This window comes from Callospermophilus lateralis, chromosome 2 (assembly GCF_048772815.1).
Source record: "Callospermophilus lateralis isolate mCalLat2 chromosome 2, mCalLat2.hap1, whole genome shotgun sequence".
Taxonomy (NCBI): Eukaryota; Metazoa; Chordata; class Mammalia; order Rodentia; family Sciuridae; genus Callospermophilus; species Callospermophilus lateralis.
Window position 1 is genome coordinate 21,097,550 of NC_135306.1, and position 18,276 is coordinate 21,115,825.

An 18,276-nucleotide genomic window follows, 5' to 3' on the forward strand; every position below is an offset into this window, starting at 1 on the left:
CTACCAAATAGACCTGTTTGACCAAATAACTTTAAACACATTAAGTAGCATATAAAAGTATAAATCAAAGTGATAGATTAGCAGCCAAACATATCAGTTATAACTATGAATGTAGTAGCTTATACTCTCTAAGGAAAGGGCTGACTTTCAGAACAGGTTATAAAAAACAAAACAAAGTGGCCTGGGATTGTGGCTCAGCAGTAGAGCACTCTCCTACCACATGCAAGGAGATGGGTTCGATTCTCAGTACGACAAAAATAAATAAATAAATAAATAAATAAAGACATTGTGTCCGACTACAACTAAAAAAAAAAAAAAGAAAAAAATTAACAAAACAAAAAAACCTACTACTAAACAATACAATGTTTATAAATAAACAGACCTAAGAGTTTTAGGGGTCATAATTAATCACTTTTTAATATTCTCTTTGAGTTTTTTTTTTTTTTTTTTTTAAAGAGGGAGAGGGAGAGAGAGAGAATTTTAATATTTATTTTTTAGCTATTGGCGGACACAACATCTTTGTTTTTTGTATGTGGTGCTGAGGATCGAACCCGGGCCGCACACATGCCAGGCGAGCGCACAACCACTGAGCCACATCCCTAGCCCCTCTCTTTGAGTTTTTAAAAAATATTTTTAGTTGTCCATGGATCTTCATTTTATTTATTTATTTATTTACTTACTTATTTATTTATTTATTTATTTATATGCAGTGCTGAGATCAACCCCTCTACCACTGGGCCACAACCCCAGCCCTATTCTCTTTGAATATTAAAACCAAATGAGGAAAAAAGACCTTGAAGTCAGAAAAATGAAGATCAAAATACCAACTATGGAATTACTGGAGTTAAAGTGGAGATTGTAGCTTTAATCAACAGCCAAGTGAACTTTGTAATCACTTTCCCTCTACATTAAATTTATTCACCCCATCCCTTTATCCATGGATTGAACTTGCCGCATCCTCCCATTAGGGGTTAGAAATGTTGTGGGCAGGGCTGGGGATGTGGCTCAAGCGGTAGCACGCTCGCCTGGCATGCGTGCGGCCCAGGTTCGATCCTCAGCACCACATACAAATAAAGATGTTGTGTCCGCGGAAAACTAAAAAATAAATATAAAAAAAATTTCTCTCTCTCTCTCTCACTCTCTCTTTTTTTTTTTTGAGAGAGAGAGGGAGAGAGAAATTTTTTAATATTTATTTTTTAGTTCTCAGCGGACACAACATCTTTCTTTGTATGTGGTGCTGAGGATCGAACCCGGGCCGCACGCATGCCAGGCGAGCGCGCTACCGCTTGAGCCACATCCCCAGCCCTCTCTCTCACTCTCTTTAAAAAAAAAAAAAAAAAAAATGTTGTGGGCAGAGCTTATGTGAACACCAAAGACAGCCTGCTCAGAAACAGAATGCTCGGAAGGGTCAGAACTAGGCAAGGTCACTTTCTTTTCCCCATCTCACTGGCTCAGGCTAGTGCCTCCCACTAGACAAAAAGGGAGGTCAAACTGTCAATCTGGTGATGGCTCCCCTGCCTGCAAACACGAGGCTGGAGGAATAGAGACTCACCTATAAGACTTGCATCACTTAACCAACTGCTTAAAACAACTCGACACATGATTAGCCAGGGGAGAAGGCACAGTTCATAGGACTGTTCTGCTCCCACATCATGGTGCTGTCCCCCAATGAGTTCCTTTTTTTTTTTCTCCTCCTGGAATCACTTAGAGGAAATTTAGTAGTTGCCCTCAGATACAGGTAAGAACATTTCATTAATTAACTCCAAGGGAAAACTGACCTCTAGGTTAAAAATAAAATATCCCATCTATTTCCTCATAAATTATACCCTGCCATCTTATCCAGTACAACTCACCAAAGTTATGAAATGATGTCTGACAGCATAAAGATACTCCATAAGTATACCAAATGTAAGTTACCTTCCATTATAATGTTTTCAAAGACAAATATAAAATTCTTCTTCTCTTTAAAGTTCAAGTCCAAGCAAAAATTAAAGATAAAATCCTTAAGATTCAATTCAATTCAATTCTTTTTTCTTTTAGTCAGTTTTATAATTTTGTTTTTAAATTCATTACAATGTACTCTTTCATTGCCTGCTCCCAGGTCAAATAACTTCTAGTGCTTCTTATGGCATGGCACTGCTTTTTACTAACATACAACATAGATATAAAGAGAGAGATTATAAGTATACAGCTAATAACTTATCAGATGGCAAAAGCCCTTAATCGTCACCATCTAGGTCAAGAAGCAGGATATTAAAGGTACCCAAAAGCCCAATCCATGCCCTCTCCTCTGAATGGTTGATACCATTCAGTTTGCCTTATTTTTACCTTCCAAAAAATGGAAACAATCACATAGTTTCTATTCTTTTATGCCTGTCAATCCTTTCAAACCCTTCCAAAAATAAAGAGAAGGGAATACTTCCTAATTTGTTTTGTTGAGGCCATTGTTATCATGAGGCCAAACCAAAACAGTAAAACTGTCTACTGAAGACAGACATTACACAAACAGGTAACACATGTACACTTACATGAAATTAGGTCAAGAAGGGACGGTCTTATTATTTTAAAAAGCAAGAACTGGGATAGGATAGATTATTTTAGACAAGGTGGTGGCCAGTCTGAACTGAATTAAATTACAAAAGGTTAAATATGTGAATACACACATGCTTACCCTACAATTTGAAACACAACATCTTGTCAATAGTTCACAGTACATTTGAAAAGTAACCTTCAGCCCAATGATTTACTTAATACTTTATAACCTTTATAATGTGTACTATGTATAATGTCTTTTCCCAGTATATCCTTGAAAATAAATTACTTTTCAAATATACTCTAGTGTAAGTGAATGAGGTATACTGCTATAAGGTACTATTATTTAGAAACCAGGTTAAAAATTGAGGCATGTATTCCAATATTTATTTATTTGTTTGTTTATTGATTGATTGATTGTGGTATTGGGGATGGAGCCCAAGGCTTTTGCACATGGTAGGCAAGCTATATACTAAGCGTTACATTCCAATATCAATAGTGCACTGACACATTAAGTATACATTGACATTAGATGTATGACTCTAGAAGAATATTTGGTAAAATGTATCAGAAGCCTTAAAATGTCTTTCCTTTTGCCTAATTACCCACTTTTTGTGACTTCAGAACAAAAACTTATGTGGTAACATTTATAAAATGAAACAATTACAAACCACAAAAATAATATATTCAGGGCTGGGGTTTTGGCTCAGAGAGAGAGTGCTCGCCTCGCATGTGTGAGGCATTGGGTTCAATCCTCAGCACCACATAAAAATAAAAAATAAAGATACTGCATCCACCTATAACTAAAAAAAAAATATTAAAAAATAATATATTTGGACTAGGGTTGTGGCTCAAGCGGTAGCGCGCTCGCCTGGCATGCATGCGGCCCTGGTTCGATCCTCAGCATCACATACAAAGAAAGATGTTGTGTCCGCCAAAAACTAAAAAATAAATATAATAAATAAATAAATAAATAAATAAAAATTTAAAAATAATATATTCATGTGATATAATGCTAAATTGTCATTTCAACAAGTTATTTCTGAAGACATGGAAAATATTCACAACATAATTATAAGTTAAAAAAAAAGAGTATATATAATTGAATATAAAATGATCCAATCTGGTGAAATATTCATTTGTGGGTATGAATTTTACATCTGTAAAGAAAAAAAGGTGATAAGAAGAACATAAACCCAAAAACAAAGCAACATTTACATTTAGGAGGTGGATTACAGGTAATTTTAAAATTTTTCTTCAAGCTTCTCATACTTTTCTATACTTGTCTATACTTCCATACTAAGACTAATTTTAAATGCTATTAAAATTGAAAGAAGTACACAAAATCTAGTGGACATATCCAAAATTATATTAAAGAGCTAAATGCACAGTCAAAATTATTTCATTATTTTAAAAGGAATAAAAATAAAGACACTGACATATACATTTCTGAATGATGAACTGGGGGTAAAGATAAATTATATCAATAGTTATTATTTTAAAAATATTTTTAAAATTGTATTTTAAAGCAATACAATTAAAAATAAAATTTAAAGTTTGGTGTTTTGGAGAAAAAAAAAACATTGAGATACAATAAACTCAGCAATTTTCTGGCAAACAATCAAAAAATGCGAAAAAGGGAAAATCAAACATGGATTTTTTTTAAGTTAATACTACATTTCAACTCTTAAGTAAATTTTAAACCTTAAATGGATGACTGGCTTTTTATTTTTGAAAAGCTGGTAACTGGGGGTAGGCTCAATAATGGAGCACTTAGCGGAGCATGAGGCCCTGGGTTCAATCCCCAGCATCACAGAAATAATTTTAAAAATTTTAAGGCAGCACAGTGACACATACCTGTAATCCCAGCAACTCAGGAGGCTGAGGCAGGAGAATTGCAAGTTTGAGGCCAGCCTCAGCAATTTAGGGAGTCCCTATCTCTAAAAAAAATACAAAATAGGGCTGGGGATGTGGCTCAGTGGTAAAGCATCTCTGGGTCCAATCCCCAGTAAACATCCAAAATTAAAGAGCTGGTAATTGAATGAGAAAATAAAAAGTTTGTTCAAAGAAATAACTTTTTACAAAGTCCCAGTGATTTAGCAGGTGAGATATTTCAACCATTCAGAGAAAACAGCACAGAAAAAGAAAGTTACCCAATTCATTTACCATATTCAAAATGTAACCAGCTTGTTACTCTATAAAGAGCACAGACATAAAACTTTTTGGATTAAAACAACAAAATCCTCTTTTTTTCTCTTTTGTGTTCTGCAGATTGAACACTGAGCATCTCACATGGTAATAAACATGTACTGAACCACTGAGTTACACCCCAAGCCAAACAAAAAAATCCATCTTACATCATGTAACACCCTACTTATGGGTAAAATCTAAAGATTTTTCCCATTAAAATTAAGAATAAATTAAGAATAGCTAAAATAAATATTTTCAATGAACCTCCTTGAAGTTCAAGTCAGTATAGTGAGACAAAAGCAGAAATAACTAGAAAAGGCATATATATAAATAGTAAGTTTGAGCACTCAGAAAATTCAAGACAATTAACTCAGTGATAATTACTACAACCAATATGTAGAGAGTGCTTACCATATCAAATGCAGAATATAATGTACCACCACACTTGATCCTCACAGTGTTTACAAAAGGAAAGCAAGAGATTAGAAAACTGCCAGGCATGGTGGCACACACCTATAATCCCAGTGGCTCCAGAGACTGAGGCTGGAGGATCGAAAGTTCAAAGTCAGCCTCAGCAACTTAGTGAGTCCCTAAGAAACTCAGTGAGGCCCTATCTCTAGACAAAAAATTTTAAAAGCTGGTAATGTAGCTCAGTGGTAGAGTGTTTGCTTAGCGTGCATAAGCCTGTGGGCTCAAGTTATTGGGTTCAATTCTCAGCAAGACAGGAGAAAGAAAAAAAAATTAATTAAAATAAGAAGTGAGAAAGGTTTTAAAATGACAACTGGAGTTACACTAGCAATTTGAACTCAAGACAGTCTGACTCCCAGATCCTGTAATGTTGTCCACAGAGTAATACTTGCTCCACATTTCCTTTCACATCTAACTATCTAATTTGTATAAAGCCAACATAAAGGACAAGCATTGATCCAAGATCTGAACTCACCAGAACTGGCCCAAGCAGAGACTGTCAAAGCAAGGGTAGCAAAGACACAGGCTTCCTTCATATTTCCATGGGCAGGGAATGTGTTTAGTTTTAGTAGTTACACCAGAGAGAAGAGCATTTGTCATATAAATAACTGCTGGAACCCCTCCCTTACTGGTGAGTGACTACTCGAGGTGATTTGTATATTAATCAAGATATATCATCTGTACTGTCAGGTGCCAAAGAGATTTCAGGAAAAACTTGAGTTTAGCACTGAAAGACATTTTCAGGAGATAAGCTGTATTATTTATCACCTGGAACATTTAGACATATGCATAATGACTTGGCATGAAAGAATAAAACATCAGAAGGAAAAACAAAACTGTAAAGTATTTGAAATGTGCAGTCAGCAGACTGTAAACATGTAAGCTGGAATGCAAGTCACTTACAGCAATTCAATAACTTAAAAAGAAAAAGACATATGAATGACTAGCAGCCTCCTAATATAGCCTCTCCTAACTTCACTCTAAATAAATAAAAATAATGTGCTAAAAAAGCGGGGGTGGGGGGTGGTGACTGGGGATATAGTTCAGTGACACAGAACTTGTCTGGCATACACACAGCCCTGGGCTCAATCCCCAGCAATGGATTAAAAAAAAAAACAAATACAACTATCTCCTAGATTGAGACACAAATTTACTGTAAAATCTAGGAACCATGTTCAGCAACCCTAAGGTACAGAGTCAGCCGAAGAAACAAGCCTGCTGCATGACAGATTCCCAAGGAGAACAGCCCTGGCCAACTTAAAAAAAGGAGAGAGGCACTCTTTAATTCTCTGGATTAGAGTCTGGGCTTATATCAACTTGAAAACTAGGAGTCGGCCATCTGTAAAACACAGATGTGGTTTTTCAAGAAAGACTCTATTTTTCCTCATTCTCATCTTTGCAATCCAAGTTCAAGCTTGAAGCTCCCAAATAAGAGAAGAACAGACAGCAGGGAGAATCCTGTGGTGGTGAGTCTAGGAAGTACACACCTCAGCGCATAGCTGATCAAGAAGGGGAGAGGAAGAACTTTGGCAGCAGGGCATACTGGAAAGAGGAGTCCTGGAAGCAGGTAAAAAAATTCCATGTCTATGTACCCAACAGGTACCACATCAGCTCAGAGAAAGAAATACCACCAGATGGACCAGGATTCAGAAGCAAACTACACATCCCTGACATTTGACTACACTACCTCCTAGTAAGAGGATGGATTAATGGGGAGAAAATATAATCTGCTGCCTATGAAAAAATAACGTAGCACAAGTGTAATATAAGACTATGCTGAAAAGCAAAAGTTTGCCTCTAAAAATAATTTCCTATGAAATCCACAAGAACTCCTCCACATTAAAACTTCACAATATATTGATCTTGATTTTAAAAAATACACTACTCTGATAATGGGGAAGGCTGTGCATGTGTGAGGTATGGGGTACATGGGATTGTTCATGTTCCTTCCTCTCAATTTTGTTGTGAAACTAAAAATGCTCTAAAAAATAAAGTCTTAAAAAAACGCTATATGAAACAGGTACAGAAAGTCATATATAACTGGCTGAGATAGGAAGACAATATGATATGGTTAAAAAGAAAGTAGGGGTTGTGGCTCAGTGGTAGAGTGCTCACCTAGGACAGGTAAAGCCCTGGGCTCAATACTCAGCACCACATAAAAATAAATAAAATAAAGGCATACATATTTTTTTTAAAAAGGTAATTAGCTTGAGAAGCAAAAACACAATAGCAAAATCAAAATAAACATTAGAGGCAATATAGAATAGAAATCAAACCAGAAAATCTTGTTGGAGTTCTCTCTAATACAGAGGACAAACTTGACTCCCACAATACAGAAGAAAAGCACAAAAAGATGGGAATAATGAGAGGCAGTGCTAACTGCAGGAGAAAAGATGAGCCAACCTAGGAATAAGAGTTTGTGAAGACTGGGGCTGGGGATGTGGCTCAAGCGGTGGAGCGCTCGCCTGGCATGCGTGCAGCCCGGGTTCGATCCTCAGCATCACATACAAATAAAGATGTTGTGTCCGCCGAGAACTAAAAAATAAATATTAAAAAATTCTCTCTCTCTCTCTCTCTCTTCTTTAAAAAAAAAAAAAAAAAAAAAAAAAAAGAGTTTGTGAAGAGAATCCAGAACAAGAGGAGCAGAAGAGACTAAATCTACAACCAAGTAAAAATAAACATCAACTGGGGAGAAAAAAAAAAGACTGAGCAGGCTCCCTGTGTTCCAGAGGGAGTGAATATGGGGCACTCAATGAAGAAATGACAGTGGTACTGTAAGTAACATCTGCAACAGAAAGGTAAACTCTCCCCACTCTGGAAAAGTGGAAAACTGTGAAGCACACATGCCATGGCTCTGGATATGGACATGAAAACAAACCTCAAAGAGTTACATCCAAGGCCAGACAAACGGAACCACTGCTTATGTGAATGCATCATTATATAGCTGCAGAAAATGTCAATCAAAATTGCTATTGATAATTTTTACAAAAGAAAATTTAAAAGTCTGACACAGTGCCTGTAATCCCAGCTACTCAGAAGGCTGAGGCAGAAGGATCCAGTTTGAGACCAGTCTCAGCAACTTAGTGAGACCCTGTCTCCAAATATAAAGTAAGGGGTCCAGAAATATTGCTCCGTGGTAAAGCACTCATAGGTTCAATCCCTAGTGCCAAAAAAAAAAGGAGGGGGGGGGACAGAGGAGAGAGAAAGAGAAAGGAATAAAAAAAACAAAAGTAAAAAGCAAACCCAAAATTAAAAAAAGAACTGCGCTGAAGGAACCAGAAAGCTATAGAAGTAACAGCTCTCTCTAGCATTATGTGGGAAGTCAACCAAAGAAATGCGAGTACTTGGACTTCAAGGGCAAGAGGAGATGGCTATAGGCAAATCACCCCCATCAAAGCCTGATTTATCTCACATTCTACTTATTTAACCCCTCTCATTCTGATTTCTTGGTCACAAAACAACCTTCTAATTTTGATTCTATTCCCTGTATAATTATGCCCAAAGGGAGAGAATGTGCTGATCACAGCAACCACATGTGTAGTTCATGAGACAGCCACTCCTTGTGATAAACTAGTAAATGGGGTGCTGGGATTGTGGCTCAGTGGTAGAGTGCTTGCTGATGACATGTGAGGCACTGGGTTCCATCCTCAGCACCACATAAAAATAAATAAACAAAATAAAGGTATTGTGTCCATCTACCACTAAAAAAAAAATTAAAAATTATAATAAATGGGATTACTAGGGCTAAAGAATATGTGAGTTTAAAGGACTTTAAAGTATTTGGATGTCAGAAAAAACAGTTAAGTATACTAGTTAAAGACACAGGCTTTGGAATCAGAGAAATATGTGTTCAAATCATGGCTCTGCCACCTGGAAACTGTGTGACTGCAGGTGTAAATTTGGATAATAATACCTATTCTCGTTGGATTTTAAGTTTTAAATAAGACAGTGCATACAAAGTAATTGGCCCAGAATGTGACATGTTCAATAAATTAATTGCTGAGCAAAGAAAATGAAGATACATGACCAATAAAATAGTTCTTATTTTAAATATGAGACGAATTAAATAAACTCAGTTCATAAATGTCTTCCTTCAAAAGATCCAATCTTAGGGTACAAGACAAAAATCAGGATTTGGGGCTTACCTAAACTTAAGACAATACTCTTAAAGACTTTACAGGCTTTTTAGGTAATTTCTGCCATTCTGTAAGAGGACTTTTCAGAAAAAGACTGACAGCCTGTTTTGTGTTTTTTGTCTGTTTTGTTTTTGTTTTGCTACCAGGGATTGAACCTGGGGGACTCTACCACTGAGCTACATCCCCAACCCTTTTTAATTTTTATTTTAAGATAGGGTCTCACTAGGTTGCTTAGGGCCTAACTAAATTGCTGAGGCTGGCTTTGAGATTCTCCTGCCTCAGCCTCCTTAGCTGCTGGGATTAGAGGTCTCCACTAAAACATCCAGTCAAAGACTTAATTTTTAAAAGAGCTGTGACTGGGTGGTAGGATTAAGAGTTAACTAATTTTCTTTCTGTTATTTTCAAATTTTCTGTTATACAAAAGAAAAATTACATTTTTATTACCTAACTAATTTTTTTCAATTTCCTGAAAAATCTGGGCAAAGAAAAGATAGTGACCAAAAAAAAGCTTAAACTGTAAATAAGGTTTGGTGATAGCCTCTAGATTCGCTAAATGTACAGAGGACATTTGTTCCTAACTTTTCTATCAGCCTTCTAAAGAAATCTAGGATCACTTAGGAGATTCACAGTACCTATAATACAAAAATAAGGTAAGGACCCAGAAGAAGCACAGCCATTCTTATTAGTAAACACAAGAGAAATTCTTCCCACGGGTATTAGTTAAAGAGAGTTCCTTCTGACTTTTTTCAGAAAGCAATAGGTATAGTTTCAGAACACAAGGACTAGAACCTAAACTCTAGACCAACTCAAGGAGCCTATAATTTCCTAGTTACACAGACAAAGTAAAACCAAAACCTTCTTGAAATAAATGCCTTCCACAAAGCAGTCACAGGATACAAACTGTGAAAATGGTTTTAAAAGAATTTTGATGTGACACATTTTTCCTCAAAATAAAATATCACCTTAAAATGCCTAAGGAAAGCGTGCTAAAGAAAATGAATAAAACTTAAATAGATGTTTTTAAAAAAAATGAAGAAATTTTAAAAGTCTAACACAGTGGCACAAGCCTGTAATCCCAGCAACTCAGAAGACTGAGGCAGGAGGATCCAGTTTGAGGCCTGTCTCAGCAACTTAGTGAGACCCTTAAGAGCCTTACTCATAGACAGAAAAAAAACACATGTTTTTTCTCTTTTTTTGCCAGAATTAACTAAACTCACATAACTTGTTTAATTTAAATTACAAAATGATTTAGAAGCAGAAGACAGAAATGTCGCTATTACAGGATAAATTCTATGTTTTGGAAAAAAACATAAGTTACTATCTATATTTTCTCACAAAAAAATATGGACTAGATCTTACGGATCTTACCAGGTGATTCCATCTGCTTGATAACTGCAACCTCTGGGTGTTCATCTAAGAAGAAATCTGGTAATAAAGGCTGGCCTGAAAAATTGACCCCAGAATAATCATGTTAATATAACAACTACAAGACATTAGGATTTTCACACCTGTTTAATAAACATTATTTATTTTAAAATCATTCTGGAGAAACAGTAAAGGCCTCTGGGAGAATTATCAAACTACTTATTTTCATTAATATTCCCATAACCTAGATATCTTCTCCCATGACTCAATTCATTTTCAAGATCTAGTTTTAAAAAACACCTTTATGTGAAGTCTTTACCCTCTTCATCCTTACAACTCCTTCTGTCCACAACTCAGCTCACCTGGCCCGAGAGCAGGGAGGCCCTCATTAAGGAGGACTTGCTTCCCAGATCAATGCACTTGGGTCTTTTCTCTCTTCCTCTTCTTCTCATTCTAACATCATGGAAACTAAGACACCTTCTTCTCCCAGACCTTATTTTCAGTTAACAGTTGTACTTACAAATAAATTAATTATCTTAACATCACACTGATACCTTTCATGGCACATGCATGGAGGAGATTCAAAGGTCACAAAACCTTCAAAATTGTAGGAAAATTAGATGTTAATTCTCTCACTCTCTCTCTCCCCTAACCTCTCTCTCTTCCCCAACCCCTCTCTCTCCCACAACCCCTCTCTCTCTGTTTTCCTCCCTCCCTTCTCTGTTTTTGAAAATCAAACAAACTTCTGGAAAGCAAGAATTAAGTGATATTTGTTATATCTTAATATCAGAATAACTGGTCATAGTAATAAGTTCTCAGTACTTCATAAGATTTTTAATTTAAACCTAACTTAAAAGTTTGTATAGGGCTGGGGATGTGGCTCAAGCGGTAGCGTGCTTGCCTGGCATGCGTGCGGCCCGGGTTCGATCCTCAGCACCACATACAAACAAAGATGTTGTGTCCGCCAAAAACTTAAAAATAAATATTAAAAATTCTCTCTCTCTCTCTCTCTCTCTCTCTCTCTCTCTCTCTCGCCTCTCTCTTTAAAAAAAAAAAAAAAAAGTTTGTATAAAATGACATTGGGTCTTTAAAACCTGATGTGATCATCACGCTTTACCAAGACCCAGAAGACAGGAGTCTGGTTCAGGTTCTGCCACCTATTAGCCATCAGCCCTTAGGCAAAGGCTTCATCTCCCTCAGCCTGTTTTTTACACTGGACTATATTAACTACTAAATATTGTGAGTGTACTATATGCCGGGTACTGTGCCAAACACATTATATACATTATTGCACATAATTCTACAAAAAGCCTGTATGGAAGGTATCATTTGCTTCATTTTCCCAAAAAAGAAACTGGGGCACAAAGAAAGTGGGTAATATGCTCAAAGCTACACAGTAGCAAGAAGGAGAGTCAAATTTGAGCCCGAGTTGTCTTTCCCCAAATTCCACATTCTTAATCATTACACAATATTACTTCGCTCGCAGGATTGCTATGAAAGTTAATTAGATAATGTATGTGAAAGTGAACTAAAGAAACAGGCAGGGATGACACAAATCTAAAAATGTGGTTTCTGTCAGCTACAAGCTCAGTTTAATGATTTATATGCTTTAATACAAATAAATATAACCCCCATTTATGGCTTGCATTCATTCATTCATTCACTCATTTATGCATGTGTGTGAGACAGTGTCTCACTATATTGTCCAGGAGGGCCCCCAAGTGCGAGGCTCAAATGATTCTCCAGCCTCAGCCTCCCAAGCAGCTGAGACTACAGTCATGTGCCATTGCACCTGGCTTAGAATACACTTATTATATAAAGTAAAAATCCATTATCATCATCATCTGCAATTTCAGAGAAGGTTATTTTTTAATAAGGGAGCCTTCTGCAAACTTCTCAAATCAGACTGCTGTACCTAAGACAGTATGATTTCATCAATGCACCTTCACAATCCATCAGTAAGGTATTAGACACTGCACTTAAAAAAATAAACACTTGGTTGGATGCGGTGACACACCACGTAATCCCTGTGGCTCAGGAGACTGAGGCAAGAGGATCTCGAGTTTAAAGCCAGCCTCAGCAAAAGTGAAGCACTAAGCAAATCAGTGAGACCTTGTCTCTAAAATAAAATACAAAATAGGGCTGGAGATGTGGCTTAGTGGTTAAGTGCCTCTGAGTTCAATCCCGGGTAACCCTCTCCCAAAAATAAACATTCAGATTGAGCCCACAGTCTTAAGTTTGAAAAAAAAAAAAAAAAACAAAACTACTGTACCATCTGATACACATCCTTGAATAAAATCCTTACTCTGATTTTAACACTGACTTTAAAAACTAATTTTCATTTCTGGTTTCAAAATCTGAAAATGGCCAGTAGCTGATTAAACCCTTCTGCGTCACTTCAAAAGCCCTCAACTCACTTCTATTTGTCCTTTCTCTCTTTTTTCAAATATTGTTAGTATGGGTTTTCCACTTCATTGGAAGGACAGCTTTTAAAAGAACATATTCATTTTATGATCACACACACACACACACACACACACACACACACACGATGTAGTCATTGCAGAAAATATGGAAAAACACATCACTATGTTAAAAAACTACAAGTATTACCTGGTTTAACTGCATAGATGTCAAAATTTTTTATTCCTTCCTCTTTTAAGATATTTTCATCAATAACAAAATTTCCAGTAAAACTTTTTGGCTTTTTGAAAATGGAATATGCAGCATCTGCGATGATATCAACTTTTCTACATTGGCTTTCAACACCAGATCCTCCCAGCATATCCATGGCAGCTGTGTGTATGGCTGTAGAAAAAATAGACACATGTACATGTACATAACTCCAAATCAAACAAAAGGACTGTGGAAGTAACAAGCAAGCACCATCCTTCAAAATTACCAAGACTAATCTCTTTATTCCTTAGATGATAAAAACAAGGTCCAAAAAGGTAAATGTCCTAGAGAAAGAACAGGGTAGAAAACACATATTCTTTACCCTATACAATGCTTCCCTACAAGGACTCCCTTAGGAGAATCACAGATAAAGAGATTTCTGATTTAGGATGTTCAAAAATTTATCTGGCACCAGGCACAATAGCACATGCCTGTAATCCCAGAGGTTTAGGAAGCTGAGGCAGGAAGATCGTGAGTTGAAAGCCAGCCTCAACAATTTAGCAAGGCCCTAAGCAATTCAGTGAGATTCTGTCTTTAAATAAATATAAAAAAAAGGGCTAGGGATGTGGCTCAGTGGTTAAGTGCCCCTGGGTTCAATCCCCAATACAAAAAAAAAAGGATTCACCTGGCATTCCCAAGAGTCAAGAAAGCCTATACGGTATAACAGAAAATGCACTTAGCACCAAGGCACATGAGGGGAATTTTAAACAAACATCTTTGGTCCTCAGTTTTCCATCTCTAAAATATGGAGCACCCTTTCCTAAGTGTACTGCCTCTCTTCCCCTGCATTAGAAAACAGAGACTTTGTTTCTCTTGTTCATCACTGGATCCCCAATGTCTGAAGCAATGATAAAAGCCCATAAGCATGCAATAAATACTGGCAGGATTTGGGAGGGTTATTTTTTAATTCATATAATACTAGTTTATAGAAAAATTTAGAAAAGAAAATAAAAAGAAGCAAAGGAAGAATCTGTATATGTCAGTTTGAGTGCTGGTGACTAAACCCAGAACCTCTACACTATCAGTTCAAAGAATTTTTAAATATAATCTGCAATTTTTGATTTTCACCATTTGGTTTTTTTTTTTTTTTTTATTGAACCCATGGCATTTTACCACTGAGCTACACCCCTAGTCCTTTTTATTTTTTATTTTGAGACAGGGTCTCACTAGGTTGCAGAGGCTAGCCTGGAATTTACAGTCTTTCTGCCTCAGCCTCCTGAATAGCTGTGCAGATACTTGACCAAAGTCCATATTTCTTATATGAAGTAATGTGTGACTCCATGATGAATAGTATATTGTTAATTATATATTGCCGAAAATTTTAACATCTCAAATTTGTTTATGTATATTTTATTTTACACAAAGCAATGAAAATCAATGTTTCCATGTACTTTTTTTTTTTTTAAGAAATAGACTTTTTTTTTAAAGAGAGAGGTGAGAGAGAGAGAGACAGAGAGAATTTTTAATATTTATTTTTTAGTTTTTGGTGGACACAACATCTTTGTTTGTATGTGGTGCTGAGGATCGAACCCGGGCCGCACGCATGCCAGGCGAGCGTGCTACCGCTTGAGCCACATCCCCAACCCCTCCATGTACTTTCTTTTTTTTCTTTTTGGTACCAGGGATTGAACCCAGGGGCGCTTAACAACTTAGTCACATCCCCAGCCCTTTATATTTTTTATTTCAGACAGGATCTCACTAAGTTGCTTAGGGCCTTGCTAAGTTGCTGAGGCTAGCTTTGAACTTTCCATTATCCTTCATCCACCTCCTGAGTTGTTGGGATGACATATGCCCCTTTGCCCAGGTTGATTCCACGCACTTTAGGCTTGAGTTTCTAACAAAACTTCTCTCCATTCCATCATTAAAACAACATATAAAATTATTACACACTTGGGGCTGGGGCTGTAGCTCAGTGGTAGAGTACTTGCCTCACACGTGTGAGGCGCCGAGTTTGATCTTCAGTACCACATAAAAAATAAGCAAAGATATTGTGGCCATCTACAACCCCCAAAAAAATTGGAAAAAAATTATTACATGGGCTGGGGATGTGGCTCAAGTGGTAGCACGCTTGCCTGGCATGCGTGCGGCCCGGGTTCGATCCTCAGCACCACATACAAACAAAGATGTTGTGTCCGCCAAAAACTAAAAAATAAATATTAAAATTCTCTCTCTCTCTCTCTCTCTCTCTCTCTCTCTTTAAAAAAAATTATTACACACTAGAATAAACTATATATACTTTGGTCTGTAAGATAAAATGTTTGTAGCTTATAAGAGCCACTGGCCCTTTTTCATTCATTCAAAAAATAGTTATTGAGTATTTAATTCGAGTTGGATATTACTTAGGGAAAAAGGAGTAGACAAAAGACATAAACTACTACTTTCACAGAGCTTATGTCTGTACTTCAAAAGAATGCTCAAGTAACTTAGGGGATTTCATAAAAGCATTGAGTTAGAAGATAGCTTTCTACCTTATAACTAAAGTTCATTCACTAGGAGTTAATTTGTTTTTCTTTCTTTCTTCTTTTTTTTTTTTACTTAATCAATAGGTTTCATCCTTAAAGTGACATCTTATTAATTAAAAAAAATAATAAAAACAGCAGCTAACATTCATCAAATATACCTTGTGCCAGGAATGCTGCTACACACTTTTACATACATTATCTGAATTCTTAGAACCCAAGTGTTAGATACTGTTATTTCCATTTTAAGGATAGAAGCACTAAGACACAGAGGGTTGTGACTTATCTACGGTCACAGGAGCTGGAATTCAAGTACCTGGCAGCTTGACTTCTATCTACCCCAAGAGTTAACCAAGTTCTTAGAATTAAGTTATTGTCCCATTCCTATAAACTGCACAATTTTTCTCAAAATATTTCAAGAGGGCAAATCTGGAGACCATTATACATATTTGTATACTCCCAATTTCAATGTAGACTATATGAATGGCATGAGAATTTTTTTAAATTCTAAATTAGAAGTCTAATATGTATGTCAATTTGGAGGTATAGTTCAGGAGTAGAGTGCTTGCATTGCATGTGCAAGGCCCTGAGTTTGATCCCAAGCACTATCAAAAAAAAAAAGAATATATCAAGTACAAATACGTACATGCTGTGTGTACATGTACACATGTACAGAACGTAAGAACAAGGAATGGTTCTCCAAAACAACCTATCGTTAGATGTAACAATCTTTCTAGAAAAAATACAAAGAAGGCACCAATAGAGGCAAACTGTGGAGCTATGGAGCTATTTTTTCCTTTCTTTTTTTTTTTTTGGTCATGCTGGGAATCAAACTCAGGGCTTTACACATGCCAGACAAATCTCTCCCTATGAGCCACATTCTCAGAGGGAGAGAAGGCCCAAGTCTTCTCAGAATCTCAAGATTTTGCAATACCAATAGGCTAACTCAACAGAAAATAAAAATTGATAACCAAAACAGCCTATAGGATCAATCAAATAAAACTCACTGATGACCTCTGGGAAAGAAAATGAATGAGTTTGTTATGAATACAGATAAGACTTGGATCACAAGTAACTTCAAAACTTGAGTCTTATTAAGGAATAACTGCAAAGATATTGAATAGTTACTGATTGATTTTCCTATTGACAGCTTACTCAAAACAGTAACAAGAGTTTTAACACCAAAGATTTCTTTTTATATAAACATTGGAGTGCATATCAAGCTTAAAATATCAGCACTGCCTTCAACTCCTTCTCTGGTGAAAGAGCTTGCCTCACTTCTCAACACCTGCCAGCCCTCACTGCCCCTCACCTGTACCTGTGCTCACTGACCCAATGATGTCACTGATTATAAAGAACACCATTTACTTTATGCACAGCTAAGGATACAAAAGAGCTATCAATTGAACTATGGTACATCATTAACTGCAAGGTGAATATTGGTACCAGAGATGTAAAACATTTTGATACCACAAATGTAAAAGTGTAAAACGGGTATCTCAGATTCAACAAAATATAATACAAAAGCTGTTGAACTCAGTCAGTGAATAGGTCCCTGGAAAAACAGGGGGATTTGTTTTGATTTCCAGCACCAAAGTGGAGGAGGAGGCAGCTGCCATGCTGTCTCCCCCCTCTCCCTGGTTAACTGAGTTCTCACATCTGTTTGTAATGTGATCCAGGTATCAGAGGCCTGCATAGAAGTGATACTTTAGTGACCTTCTTCTTTGTTGTCATTACCAGATCAGCAGTTGCCCTTCCCAAACTCCTTATCCCAGCTGACTCACATAAAATCCAACACAAAGTGGACTTTCCTGTTTCCACCACATGTGTTCAGACCAGTTAGATGGAGGAGGTTCACAACATTTTGAGTAGCAGCCAGCTTCCCTTTTCCCCTCACCCTACACCACAACAGAAACTATGAAATAGGCCTTATAAAAAGAAAAAAATTATAATCCTAGAGGTGATTTCAAGATAGTCTATCTTGACACTATAAGCATCAATGTAGACTATATGAATCACATGAAAATTCTTTGAAATTCTAAATTAGAAGTCTAATTAAGAGTGTATTTGCTGAAGCTGGGCATGGTGGTATACACATATAATCTCAAGCTGCTTGGGAGGTAGAGGCAGGAGGATCACAAGTTTGAGACCAGCCTGGGGAACTTAGTGAGGCCCTGTCTCAAAACGAAATTTTAAAAAGGGTTGGGGATTAGGGCTGGGGATATGGCTCAAGTGGTAGCACCCTCGCCTGGCATGCGTGCGGCCCGGGTTCGACCTCAGCACCACATACAAAGATGTCGTGTCCACCGAAAACTAAAAAATAAATATTAAAAAATTCTCTCTCTTTTTTAAAAAAAAATGTGTTAAAGTTTAAAGGAACTTGAAGTACATTTAAAAAAAAAAAGGGTTGGGGATTATAGCTCATGGTAGAGTACTACTTCATATGCATA

General features: G+C 36.7%; 1 protein-coding gene across 1 annotated transcript in view; it reads right to left on the bottom strand.

The window, feature by feature from the left end:
• Hsdl2 (hydroxysteroid dehydrogenase like 2) overlaps positions 1–18,276 on the bottom strand; it is a 63,811-nt gene that overhangs the window by 15,298 nt on the left and 30,237 nt on the right. Inside the window, exons 7-8 of the mRNA XM_076845672.2 lie at positions 13,305–13,499; positions 10,695–10,769 (exon numbers count right to left, since the gene is read on the bottom strand). Of these exons, the coding sequence (XP_076701787.1) occupies positions 10,695–10,769; positions 13,305–13,499 (270 nt within the window). The remainder of the gene's footprint in view (positions 1–10,694; positions 10,770–13,304; positions 13,500–18,276) is intronic.